General features: G+C 31.8%; 2 protein-coding genes across 3 annotated transcripts; one reads left to right on the top strand and one right to left on the bottom strand.

Annotated features, from left to right (window-relative positions):
- The first annotated feature begins 697 nt into the window (after positions 1–697).
- Positions 698–6,643, top strand: LOC107952155 (probable disease resistance protein At1g61300). Of its 2 annotated transcripts, XR_005925405.1 has the most exons (3): positions 698–891; positions 1,469–4,462; positions 6,378–6,643. XR_005925405.1 is itself a non-coding variant. In XM_041110802.1 (2 exons), exon 2 carries the CDS (start codon positions 1,478–1,480, stop codon positions 4,184–4,186), a length of 2,709 nt encoding a protein of 902 aa, XP_040966736.1. In that variant the 5' UTR covers positions 698–891; positions 1,469–1,477; the 3' UTR covers positions 4,187–4,466. The 2 variants fall into 2 exon arrangements, 1 of the variants encoding a protein (XP_040966736.1); XM_041110802.1 differs by lacking the exon at positions 6,378–6,643 and having other exon boundaries at positions 1,469–4,466.
- Positions 6,644–9,223: 2,580 nt separating this feature from the next.
- Positions 9,224–11,286, bottom strand: LOC107952154 (uncharacterized). Its single transcript, XM_016887434.2, has 2 exons — positions 10,365–11,286; positions 9,224–9,898 (listed from the first exon to the last, which is right to left on the bottom strand). Exons 1-2 carry the CDS (start codon positions 10,852–10,854, stop codon positions 9,516–9,518), a joined length of 873 nt encoding a protein of 290 aa, XP_016742923.2. The 5' UTR covers positions 10,855–11,286; the 3' UTR covers positions 9,224–9,515.
- Between the last annotated feature and the right edge of the window lie 3,361 nt (positions 11,287–14,647).

Genomic DNA, 14,647 nt, shown 5'->3' with positions numbered 1-14,647 from the left:
ATAAAATATAACAGACCCTATTTTAGAGTGACCATGTGTAAAATTTACCCTTTTTTTATCTTCATTCGAACATATTAAAATGATGTTATCCGGCATCTAATTAAATCTTGCACTAATAATCTTACATTCGAATTGAATTTCATGAGAGAACACCTAACATATCTTGGTAAATATTAAATAGAGACACCAATTGTTCTCAAACGTTTTTAATAGGTCAAATTATGTTGTTAGTCTCTGTATTTTGATAAAATTTAAATTTTAATTTATATACTTAAAAAGTTAAAAATTAAATTCTCTTACTTTTTTTCATTTAAAAACTCATTCATACCATTAACATTGCCAGTAATTCTCGTTAAAATCTATCAATTTAGCATGTTGATTAGATAATCTTCATATGACGTTGCATATAATTTATAGAAAATAAATATGTTAAGTTGACAAATTTTGATGGAAATTAGCAACAAAAATAATAATTGAACCTATAAATTTTAAATTGAAAAAGTAAGAGATTGAATTTTTTAACTTTTAAAATACATAGACTAAATCTCAAAATCTAGACAAGTACAAGGACTAGTAGCATATTTTAACCTTTTTAATATATTTTAAATGCTTAAACGTTATGTTTAGACTATATGTTGACCAAAATTATATTGCCGTGTGTGATCAGTATAAAGCAATAAAGTAGCCGGTTGATTCTGTCCTTTGAGGAGGAACCTACCATGAAAGTGGCAGCCATGACCGTAAAACTTGACTCATAATTTTGCTTGTTTTTCTTTTCACTTTCGTCTTCGTCTTACTGTTGTTTTTATTAGTGTTCCCAAAACTCTGTTATCATTTCTTCCTTGTTTCAATCTCAAAGGTCGTGCAGAAGTTGTCAGCGAGCCAGTGAAGGTACAATTGTTGTTTGTAAGTTTGCTTGCTTAATTCATGATATGCTTTTCTTTGCTTTTATCTTGGTCTGGGTTATATAGTTTTCTTTCCCACTTTCACTAAGATTATTAATTTTGGGCCACATAATATGAAATACGAACAACTGTGATAAAATCAGTTGATTTAAATCTGGAGTTAAATCTGAATGAATCAAAACTTCATGAAAATCCAATACATCTCACATATTTGATTATTTCAGAACCTCTCTTGGTTCTGGTTAAGCCTACAATTCCATCTATGTATGTTTGTATGTACGTACGTACGTTATCTGCTACTGCTATAGCAGCTTTGTGTGATTGGTTCACTACTTTATTTTCAGTTCTAATTTGTCAAGCCACAAGTCCGGTGATTTCTACTTTCCATTCTTTGATTGCAGGGCTGTGTTTGTTTTCCTTGGTTGTTTTTATTTTTCCGTCCATGCATCTATTTACATGATTTTTTTCCCAACTTTTTCTCAAAGTTCTTTTGAAACTGATGATTGTTAAGTTGAAAGAATGATAATACATGAAAGAATGACAATATACATATATGATTGTAGGGACATTCTATGGAGTGCATACAACCTGCAGCTAGTATTGCAAATTGTCTCGGAACTCCAGTTTGTAAATACTTGCAATATCACAGAAAGCTGAATGATTATGTGAGAAACTTTAAGAGAATCAGAGATGAATTGAGTAGCAAAATGGAAGATATAGAGCTGCAATTGAAAGCAGAGCTTCTTCATTGTGTGGGGAAGATACCAAAGAAGGAAGTAGAAAATTGGATAGGAAAAGTGAAAGTGATGATTATGGAAGCACAAGATGTTGAAAATAAAGTAAGTAATGGGAGATATCTCTGCCGTGCTTGCAATGGAAAGCTGGTTGATAGAAAGATTCAAGAAATGCAGACATTTCTTGATAAAGCTCCTAATGTCTCCGACAGTCTTGTCATTGATGGTCCAAATGTTGGGTTGCCACTGCCAACATCAGAGCTAGTTGGTGAGAAAGCCGTGAGAAATGAAATTTGGCAATGTTTGATGCAAGAGGAGGTGGGTAAGATTGGGGTTTGGGGGATGGGCGGTGTTGGTAAAACGACCATCATGAAGCACATCCATAATGATCTTTTGAAAGAACATAGTTTTGAAAGGGTAATTTGGGTTACTATATCAAAAGACTTCAGTGTGATGAAGTTACAAGATGATATCGCAAGCGCATTGAAGTTGAAGGGAGATTGGGGCAATGAAAGAGATAAGGTTAGTCGAGCAGCAATCTTGTTGGAATTGTTGAAGAAAGTGGGAAAGCATGTTCTAATCTTAGATGATGTGTGGGACAAAGTCTCTTTGGAGGAAGTTGGGATCCCTGAGCCGAGTAGCAGCAGTGGATGCAAATTGGTGTTAACAACCCGTTCGGAGCAAGTTTGTAAGTATATGGGTTGTAAAGTGATACTAGTGAAGCCCCTTTCAGAAGAAGAGGCATTGATACTATTCTTGAATAAAGTTGGACCTACCATAGTGCAAAGTCCAACTTTAATGCCAACTTTGAGGCTTGCCGTCAAGGAATGTGCGGGTCTACCTCTTACAGTTGTTGTGCTAGCTGGTACCATGAAAGGAGAAGATGACCCTTGTATTTGGAAAAATGCACTCAAGGAACTGAAAGAGCGAGTGGGGATGGTGGAAGGAGTAGAAGCTGAAGTGATCGAGCGTTTGAAATTTAGTTTTGATCACTTAAAAGACGAGAAATTGAAACATTGCTTCTTGTATTGTGCATTATATCCGGAAAATTTTCCAATTTGGGAAGATGAGCTAATCGAGTGTTGGATCGATGAGCGATTCATAGATAAAATGAACACAAGGCAAGAAATGAACGATGAGGGCCATGCTATTTTGAAAAAGTTGGAAGATAATTGCTTGTTGGAAAATGGTACCAATCAATATGATCAGCCTTGCAAGAAGATGCATGATGCAGTGAGAGACATGGCATTATCCATCACAAGTATAAATCCTCGATATATGATACAAGCAGGGCTGCAATTAGAAAAGCTACCAAAAGAGGAGGACTGGATAAGAGATATTGAGAAAGTGTCACTTAGGAATAACTCCATATCAGAGATTCCCATAGACATGTCGCCTCCAAAATGCCAACTGCTTACAACTTTGTTACTAGGGCGGAATCCTATAAAGAAGATCCCAAATTCTTTCTTTATGAACATGCCTTTTCTAAGTGTTCTTGATTTGTCCTTTACGAACATCGAATGTTTGCCAGATTCCATCTCTGACTTAAAGAATCTCACCGCATTGCTGCTTGAAGGTTGTGAAGAGTTAAGAGCTTTGCCTTGTCTTTCAAAGCTTCAAAGATTGAAGAAGCTGGATCTTAATTACACCAGCATTGAAAAAGTCCCTGAAGGCATGGATATGTTGATCAATCTAAGGTATCTTAGCCTTTTTGTTTACACTCTGAAAGTGATACCCACCAGAGTTTTGCCAAAACTCTCTCACCTTCAGCACTTGAAAGTTTATATGCATGATGAAACAAAGGGCCTTAAGGCGGATGAGGTAGTGCCATTGCAAAAATTGGAATGCTTTTATGGACGTTTCGAGAACAGGCATGAACTGAATAAGTTTGTCTCCTCAATGCAGCAATGCAAGAAAAATCTCATCAAGTACCAGTCATATGTAGGCTTATTTTCTCTTGTTGGTTCAGAAGAGAGAGTTGTATCAATCAATGACCTTGAAATTGGTGGCGGTGAGTTAATGTTCCCAGTTGATATGCAAGAACTCAGCATTTCATATTGCCAATATTTGAGACACGTAAGCCATATTTCTTCCTTAAAAAATGTGGTTGACTTGAGGGTATGCAAAATTGGGCACTGTGAAGGAATAGAATGTGTTGTTTCCTTCTCCTCCTTTTCCTCTTCTACTCATCAATTCCAGAGCCTCCAGTGCTTGTTTCTTGTTGATCTGCCAAAGTTGAGTGAAGTTATAAAAGTTGAAGGATATGGTTCAGCAACAACATCAATATTAGCTTCGTCTGCTACCTTTTCCAATCTTAAAGATATTCATATATTGGACTGCCCAAGTATTATGACGTTGCTTCCACATTGGTTGCTTCCCAACCTCCAAAACCTTGAAGAAATAAGTGTGAGGGATTGTGAGAAGCTGGTAGAAATATTTGCAGCAGAAGATGAAGAAAAGGGAAGTGATGCACTAATCAAATTTGACCTTCCCAAACTAAAATTTTTGAACCTAGAGTCATTACCAGAATTGAAAGAGCATTTGTAGTAAAAGTGGAGTGATGGTTTGTGATTCTCTCCAACTTATCGATGTTGATAAATGTGATAAACTGAAGAGAATTCCTCCCTTTGTTTCCTTTGTTGGCAATGGGCAGTCTTATGCACATGCTCCACCTTCTCTTAAGATCAATTCAAGCAGACAATGGTGGGAATCTTTGGAGTGGGATGATCCAAACTTTAAAAATGTTCTTCAACCCCTTTGGCAAGACAAACAGTTTTTAATGGGGAGAGCTTTACATAAAATTAAAGAACTGCTCAACATGAAGTAAGCCTCATCCTTTCATCATTTTCCTTTTTTATACTTTCTAAATCTCAATTCCTCAAAATCTATACATCAAATGTGTTTATACCTAGACTTTTAATATCTATTGATTTATGTTTTGTTAGTGTGGTTTAGGGAAATAATAGAGGAGGAGATCAAAATCAATAATTTAACCAAATATGGAATTAATTTTTTTATTATATAAAATTAAAAATAAGAGATAGGAATCACATAGTTTGAACTCGCATTAAACGGATATCTGATAATATTTTTAACCAGTGTTCCATTCAAGTCAAAGCATAAGACCAAACTTGTGCTTTTAACATTTGGTTATGTTCTATTTAATGCTACACTAGTTTATTTTGCACAACTAAATTTTATTTCTTAGTTATGTGGACTAAAATTCTCTAAGTTGGAAAATCATCATTTATAGTTTTGTCGAAACATTTTTCATTTAAAGATCAACAAACTAATCTAATTAATTTATCCATAGATCAAGTGTTTCTAATTTGATGATTTAGTTCGTTCAAGTCAGGTTTTGGACAACAAGGTTGCTTTTTTTCTTTTCCTCTTTTTTTTTTTTTACTTCAAATTGGTTGAAACGAAATTTAGATTAAATAAATAAAAATGTATTTAAAGTTAATTATAAAAACATATTGGGTAAGTAAACCATAATTTAATTTAATTTAATTTAATATTTATTTTAACTTTTGTACTGTAAGTAAATTATCACTTTGATACATGTACTATTTTTTTAATCAGTTTCGACATCAAAGGCACGTTTTGCAGCCTGTTTCGGTGTGGTTTCGCGACCACATGGGTGGCCACACGGGGGTGTGCCGCACAAGGGCGGTTCACACAGCCGTGTGCAATTGGGAATTTAAAGTTTTTTTTATGATTTTTTGTACCACACGGCTTGGCCACACGAGCATTTGTCCCCACATGGGTGTGTGAGATCTCCACACGACTGTGTCTTCTCTACTCTTACATTTTTAGCACTTTTGGACAATAAGTTACACGGGCTGCTCACACGGGCGTGTGTCCCCTCCACACGAGCGTGTGTGACCCTCACATGGGCGTGTAGACCCCAACACGGCCTAGGCACTTCCACACAGCCGTGTGGCCATATGTCGCCAAATTTTGTACTGTGTTTGTTTTTTATCTGATTATAATTTTGTGTGTTCCGACCCTTAGCTAGGTCTTTGTAAGTGTTGTCGGGACTTTGTTTCAACCTGGACTTGTGCGTTATTCGCAATCATAGTTTTAATTAAGCAATTTGGCTGAGTGTTAATTGATGTTATGTTATATCTGATTCTGATTCTGAGCATTTGAATGTGTGCATTTCTAATTCCATACTCTATTTCTATAAGTTTTTCTTTAAATGTTGCGCATTTTGCATTTGCATTAATCTTTTTGGGTTTGGTTGTGAAGAGAAGGGAGTCTTATCTGTTTTGGCAGTTTCAACTGCAATTCGTCTATATAGTGGTTTACCACACAGTACGACATATATGTCAGCTCTGCTGCATATTAACATTTGAGTGGCTTAGTCCACATACTTGGTGTGTAGGGTTGGATGGGTCTTTCGAGGTCCTATGTGGTGTGCATGGTTGGATATGCTTAATTAGCTCTTTTTGGGGTATGATTAAGGGACAGAAAGTTCTTTGGCTGGTTGGATGAACTTTTATTACTTGTTGCATTCATTCCGCATTCTGTCTGCCTGTCTAATTGCGAGACTAACTGTTTATAGATCAAGGTGTTTTAGTACTGACACGTTTGATTTGTTTGTGAAGACTATTCGTATATTAGATTGCCATTGAGTTTTATTTTTTTATTGTAACATTTTGGTGTTCATTTATCTTTCGTTTTCGAACTCACACTGAACGCGTGTAGCTCACCCCCTTAGTTTATTCCTTTACAGGTACCCTCGTTTTTTGTAGTAGGACTTGGCATGCCGGAGGTCTTGGAGTGACATGTTTTAAGTAGGACTAATAAAAGGACTTTTCAAAATTTTAAATTTTTGAACTACTTTGGACTGTAAACAACTATAAAGACTATGGTACAATCTAATTTTGGATTTTCGTAAGCAGCTTTGTTTTGATTTCTAGAAACTTTGGAACTTTATTTTCGAGAGCTTTTAACGTGACTTGAATCCTAAAAGGGCTAAATGGTTTAGTTCGATTTTAATAACTGTGTTCGAATAAGATTTTAACAACTCGTTTTGTAAAATTATTTCAGATCACTTCGGTAATCAATATGACCTCCGAAATTCGGTCTAAACTCTTAGACCGATTTTTTGGGCGTTATAGAATCTCCCTACCCGAATTTTTAATCTTTTTAATTTTTTTTAATTTTGAAGTAAATAAGATTTTTTTAGTTTAGAATTAAAACTTTATATATATATATATATCAATGACATTTTTGTAAATATCTCGAGATGAGGCGGGACGAGTTTACCTCAAACTTGACCCAATTGTTTTTTTGAATTCACTCTACCCGACTCGCCATGAACCTAAATTTTCAAAAAAAATAAAATTCAACCCTAACAGATCAGATCAAGTTGGAACTTGTTGAATTCAATTTTTTTTGTCATATCTAATTTAGAATAAACCTGGACACATGGTTATCTAGATTCAAATGCATCAAAACAAATATATGTCCAGATTCATTTTGAATTAGTGCAAAACTAAAAAAAATTAATATTTATTAAAAATAATCCTTTTACATTTAGTATTCGAGAATTACAAAAAAATGTATAACTTTAATAGTTTTGATAATTTATAAAATATTACTAACACACTCATATGAAGTCTAAGAAACAAATGCAATATACACTTCCAACCTGTTAATATTACCTGTTCACAAAGGATGGGAGAATTTGGGAAGATGCTGAACCACTGATTGCTGATTATACAGCACAACCCAAGAAAAAGAAGTGATCTAAGCACTATAAAAATAATTATAGTTTATAAAATTTAATATTTTTAATAATTAATGAAAAAATTTAATTATTTTAATAATTATCATTATTTTTTTATAATTTTGTATTAATCTAAATGAATTTGGATATCTATTTAATCTAGAAAACAATTTGTTCAAGTTTATTCTTATACATATATTTATTATTTTTTTAAAATTTTTAAAATTTTTACGATTTTGCACTCATCCAGATTAAACTTGACAACTATTTGTCCACGTCAATCCCATTAAGGGTAAACTATAAAAAATAGTCCTTTTTTGTTTGCCTCAAATTACATTTTAGTCATTTATATTTGAAATGTTATGTTTTAGTCACTTACGTTATTATTTTGTTATAAAATGGTCACTCTACCGTTAAGCTCGATTGCCTCTCTAATAGTGGTCCTACCTGGTAGTCCAAATGGATTTTAAATGCCAACTTGAATATCCTACATGGCAATCCAAATTAAATTTATTTAATTAAAAATCTATTTTCATCCTAACAACTGGACATCCATATTGGCATTTAAAACTCATTTGGACTGCCACATAAGACTGTCGTAAGGGAGACAACAGAGTTTAACGGTAGAGTGACTACTTCGTAACAAAACGATAACGTAAGTAACTAAGACGTAACATTACAAACATAAGTGACTAAAATATAATTCGAGTCAAACAAAAGTGACTATTTTTTTTTATTGAGAGTTCAATTGAGTACTGGAAAAAAGTGAGTTGGATTTCGTAGATGGAAACAGATTGGAAATTTGGAAGTGAAGCGTAATAATGGTAAGCAAAACTCTTTTAATTTGAAATCGGATGAATTAAATTGAGTTATTCAATTTTAGTTAAATTTTATAATTTAAATAATAAATTGATGTAAATATTTTTTAATATTTGAAAATTTTAAAAATGAATAAATCAATTACTTTTTTAATAAAAATTTTAAAAAAATTCAAAATAATTTTTAAATTAAAATTTATATTTTTAAAAAATTCTAGAGAATATATAAAGAAATTAAAATTTTAAAATTTCCTAAAATAATTTTAGGTATTTAAATAAATAAATTAATGATTCAAGTTTATTATATTATTTTTTTATTCTACTTCAAATTTTTTTTAAATATTTATGGATTTAAATTTATGTGTTCTAATATGAAATTAGTTATACTATAATAAGAATTTAATTTGACATGTTCAATGATTTATTTTACCTTGAATAGTTTTACTCAGCTCGATTTTAAAAAATTTCAAATCGAGTTACGATGATAAAATAAAACTTATCAATTCAATTAACTCGAAATTTTTTCACTCAATTAAATTAAACTCTCACCTCTAGCAATGAGTAGAGGATAAAAAAATATTAATTACTATAATAAATTTAATAAAATATTTTTTTTATTTTTCCCATTTCTTTTAAAATTTTATTGTAAAATTTTAAAAATTACAAATAAATGGCAACATGGCAGCTTCTGATTGGACAAAAAAGTTTTGGACTAACGGTTCTAATTACTTATTTAAGATTAGGGCTCAATTTTTGAATTAAGCCATATATAAAAATGTAAGAAAAATAAATAATATATAAATAAATTGTTAAATTAAAAAGATAATGAAAATACATCATCTCAATCATGACAAAATATGAATAATTACAAACATCATGTAATGGTCTGATGGTCAAAGATATTCACTACCCCAAGTATGATCTGGATTCGAATTGCGTTAGTCACGTTAATTGTTCGGATTTTACATTGTTATTGTAATTCACCAAAACCGATACGAACAATTACGAATCAAAACTGACAAGAAAATATATAGCAATTTTTTATTATTATTCACAAATGTTTTGCTTCAAAATACATTACTATGGATGTATCAAAAAGGGAAAAAAACATATATATATATATATATATCATATTACATAACTTAAGTAGTATATTTCCAACAAAATCATCTGGTTTGGCTTCGTCTCTCCAGACTTTAAATAAATAAATAAATAAACTCTAAATTTTATCTATAATTTTCATTAGTGTTTTTATTCCCCTAAGTATCGTATTTAAATTAACTAAATGTTTTATCTATAATTTAAGCTCGATATTTCCACGTCAGCATCGCCAATCCAACCGTACTTCACCGGGACCGACAACATGCTGACTAGGCTTCCTAAATGATACCATGTGGCTACTAACCATGAAGGCGGTTACACGCTCGGAAACCCTAATATCTTCCATCTTTAATTCCTGCAACCGCCGCACGTATTCCGGCACGTGGAGTAGATCCCAAACTACCCCAACGCCGCCGGGTTTTAAGACCCTCACCATCTCCCCCACCACCCTCATTCTCTCTGCTGCCGCCTCCACCGTGCGATGGCCGTATTCTTTTCCCACGGTGTGGACGAACACGGCTGAAACCACCACGTCGAAATAGTTATCCTCGAATGGTAAACTCCTCACATCGCCTTCTTTGCACGTTACATACTCCCCCACACCTGTTTCAAATTTCCCATTGTCAATCATTAAAATTATTTTCATGTATAAATTTATATACTTTAAATGAAATGGTAAAGAGTTGGATTATATTTTATCTTTTAAATATAAAAAATAAGTAAAATTAATTTTATATATTAAATTAAAAAAATTATTTATTTTAATAAAAAATTATTTATTTTTATTGTCAAAAATTAATTTATTTACATCATTATAAGATACACGTAGTAGGTGATGTGAAACTCATTTATTATTTCATTAACAACATTAATTTTAAGAAATCTCAACTAAATAATTTAATTTATTCAAAAATTTAATGTATAAAAAATTAATTTACCTTTTAAATAAAAAAATTTTAAGTGAAACAAATTAATTTACTCTAAAAATTAATTCACTGTAAAAAATAAAAACAAAATATAGTTAAGAGTCTCTATGGTAGTTTTAGCAAATGATTCAGGAAGTACGAACCTTCAACGTTGGCTGTTCGGAGCGTGGACAAAGTAGTCCGTTTAGAACGATCCAACCCAACAACCCGACCCGAACTACCAGTCTTTTTCAGCTGAGTCGCCACCGAGTTGAGAAGAATCCCTCTGCCGCATCCAATGTCAAGCGCCAGCTTCACCGACGACCAATCATAAACCGACCCCACCATCCGCTGCGCCATTTCGTAATGCAACGGGCCAGCTGAGTACAAAAAGTTGGCCGCAGCGAAGAACAAGCAAACAGAAGAAATCGAAGTGACGGCGCCGCTGAACCCGGCCGCGAAACGAGCGGCGCTGGGGCTGGGAAATAAAGTTTGGAAGAAGTGGAAGATGGAATCGAAGTAGAAAACGAAGATAATAGACAGTAATGAGAACAAAACAGCGTGACATAAAAGGAAAAGCAGTGTTTGCCACTGATCCATGCCGTAAATGGCATAGATCTGAGTCCAATCTCTGCTACTATTGCTTTTTCCCATGCTCCAAGACTCGACGAAAACTCAAAAATAAACAAGAAAGCGAAAGGAATTCGTTGATGGGTTTTTGTTGAAGAACTTGATCAATCAAATCAAATCATGTTTTGAAGGAAAATGATCCAAGAAATCATCACTGAAAAACAGAGAAAAGAGGGGAAAATGAAGAGCAATGGATCATGATTTATAGTAATAAATCAGTGAAAACATCAGTTGTACAGGGAATTCATGGTATCATTAGCAATGAAAAAATTTTCTTTTTCACGCGCTTTCGATACTTTAAATTTTGAGGGGTTGATTTGAAATATATAGGGAAAATATATATGAAAATCAAAATAATATTATAAAAGTTGAACAAATCTAGTGGACAATGTACGGATTTTGACAGAAACAGAAGGAAAAAATAAGAGAGTAACTACTGGTGAGTGGGATATTGCTGGTACGTATATAATTTTTTAAAGTTAAATAAGAATTTAGAAAGGTATAATTTTTCTTTTCACCCTCTAACTTTACAAAAAAATTATTTTAGCCCATAAATTTCTTTTTAACTCTACTAAGGTAACATGCATGTAGATTGCCACGTGAATAACACGCCAGAAAAATTAACTAACGTTAATTTTTTCATCTATTTTAAAAATAATTTGATAAAAAAATACAAATTCAAGAGCTTAAAGAGATAAAATAAATAAATAAAAGGCTAAAATGATTTTTTTATAAAGTTAGAGGGGGTAAAAAAGTTATTATGCCATTTGAGAAAAAGTTAAGACGGCAAGGAAGACTTTTATAAAGCTGGATATTTGACCTTTTCTTTTTAGAGTTTGAAATGGTTGTCCTAATCTCATTTTACCTTTTTTTTTTAATTTTAAATTCCAACTTGTTTTTTTTTAAATTCTTTTTCTTTAGAAATTTAATTATTTGCTTGCGTAATTTATGTTTTTAATTAGTGTGATCCAAAGTCAAATACAATTGTCTAGGAACTAAGTCAAATACAATTGTCTAGGAACTAAGTAGTACTATTTTTTTTTTCACTGCAATTGGTATTGGTATTTATTTATTCGAAATATATATTTAATTTATAAAAATATATATGTAATCACCAAAATTTGCCCGGATTATTAAAACTGAAAAATTAATAGAGAAATAAATAAATATTTATTTATTTAATTTAAACAGTCCATAAAAGTTTTTTTTTACAAAGCCTAAATACACAGACCCAACAGCCAAATTTTACTAGACTAGCCCAGCCTAAACTAAATTCCAAACAGTTGCAATGGACCCGTTATAGACCAGTAGCCCAAATACCCTTTAAACTATCCCTTAACCCGTTTACACCCTTGACCCATTACAATAACAACCTTAGCCCAGACCTAAACTGGACCTGAATAACAGAGGCCCAAAAACCCAAAATTATCAGGTAGGGTTTTCAACCCTAGCTCTTTCCCCTCGCGCCGCAACAGTTTCTGGAAGCTTCGGGGAGTGTCGGTGCAACTCCCCAGAACAAGGCCATCAATGCATACTGACGCGCCATCAATGCGTCCGTCCCTCTCGTGACCGTCCAAGCACCGCAATCTCAGGCCTCCCTTCTAGCCTTGGTACCACCGTTAACGCCGAGATCATTGGGATACCTGCAAGAAAAGGAAACACAGCAGATACGAAGAGCAAGAAAAGGAAACAAACAGCAGATACGCGAAAAAGCAGAGTAGAAAATGGCAAGGAAATTGCAGCATATTAGTCAAAGATACAATAGAAATCAGAGATTTCTTTCCTTATGTAACAAATCCGTAGGCTATAAAAAGCCTTTGTAACTCTTGTAACGATTACAGACACACATATACGCATACAGAAATAAAAAAGAGAATACAAGCAGTTTCAAAGAAAAGGTGATTTAACTGTTTTTTATTTTAGAATTTATGCATGTATGTACATCATTTTAGCAAAAAATAGTAACTTTTAAAAAAGGGGGAAGAGATTACCTGTGGAGGGACGAGGATTTTAACCCTCAGACCACCGTACAGGACGGCGCGTGAGGAGACCTGGACGGAGGCTCAGCAGCTCCGGGATTGGCCCCCGAATCCTCTTCCAGAGGATTTTTTCTTTTTTTTTCCAAAACAGATGTTAAAATGATTTTTAGGGGCAGAGTTTGACTTATATAGTCTATTTAAAACGGTGTCGTTTTACAACTATAGGATCCGCGCGTTGACCCGATTACCCGGGGAGGATCCGCGCATTTTTGAGAATTGGGTTAATTATCCAATTGGTCCTCTCGCAATTTTTATACTTTTAATTTCATTTTATTTATTTTTTAAATTTGGTATTAATATTTTAATTCTATTTCAATTCGACCCTCCCAATGAGTTACAATCGTATTAGGGGAAACGGTGACGTTTTGGGGAATAGGGCTATTTGCCCAGTGCCCCCCTCTGATTTTGCGGGTGTTTCAAATCGGACCTTAATTCAGTTTTAGCTTTTTAAATTTGCCCCGAAATTTTACAAAACTTTAAATTTAGTCCTAATTTTTATTTTTATATATTTTTATATTAATATTTGATTTATTTTAGTTTTACTTTTATACATTAAAATTATTAAAAGTGTTATTTTTATATATATTACTATTATATATTATTTTCCTCAAATTATTATTATTTTATTTTCACATATATTATATATTTATTAATTATTTATATATATTGTTTTATATGTTATTTTATATTATATCTATTATATTTCTTATATATTTATATTACATTTTATATAATATTTTTTTTTTATTTTTTTTATGTTATGTATATCATGTATCGCCAATTATATTTTTTATGATTACATTATATATATATTATTATTAAATCATATTTTTAACCCACACCATATATTTTTTTATTAATTATTTATTTATTTACTATATATTATTTCATTTTAAACTAATATTGTTATATTATGAAATCTCTTACATACTCCTAAACCCATATATTATCATATAATTATTATTCTTTTATTCTTGATATTATATTATCTATTAAATACTGTTTTAAAATGGTTATGAAATGTCTTGTTTTTAATTGTATGTATATTTTGTTAGCAATCAATTACCTTTTTTATATATATTAGTTCTTCTATATGATTTATATTGAATGTAGGTGTTAAGTTTATTTTTATTATAATTATATGCAAATTGACACTATATTTCTTCTATTTGTATATCATACATTATTTGATTATGTTTTTTAATATCATGCATCATTTAAATATTATTTCGTATGTTTATATACTTTGTTTATTCATTTTCAATACATGCTATACATATATCTTTGTTTGCATTTTTTGCTTTATATGTATTATTCTTTTTATCGTAGTATTCATTTTTTTATCTACCTAGTACAATAATATATTATTATGATTTATAATGTAGTACAATTCTCCATACATCATCTTTAAAAAGACAAGGCTCCAAAATTTTCAAAAAATATAAAGGCAATGTTTGGTGTTTGGAAATTTCGAAAAATTAGTGCCCTAACTTATTGGGTTGCAACTTTTCTCGTTAAGTTCGAATAGTCAAGTACCCTTCTAAGGTTTTTAAAGGATTTCAAAATATAAGTGACTGTCTTGGAATTGCAAAATGATATGTCCTAACTTATTGGATGTAGCATTTTGCTGTTTTGAGATAAGGATTTCCAAAATGTTAACTTAATGTCAATGTTTTGATACGAGTGAACCCAAATTTTCAAAATCAAAGTGTTTTAAAGAGGATTATATCTTAAAATTTTTTAAATTTCCGACATTAAAGACATTTGATAATCAATTA

The sequence above is a fragment of the Gossypium hirsutum genome, chromosome A04, assembly GCF_007990345.1.
Source record: "Gossypium hirsutum isolate 1008001.06 chromosome A04, Gossypium_hirsutum_v2.1, whole genome shotgun sequence".
Taxonomy (NCBI): domain Eukaryota; kingdom Viridiplantae; phylum Streptophyta; class Magnoliopsida; order Malvales; family Malvaceae; genus Gossypium; species Gossypium hirsutum.
This window is presented reverse-complemented; position numbering and strand designations above follow the sequence as displayed.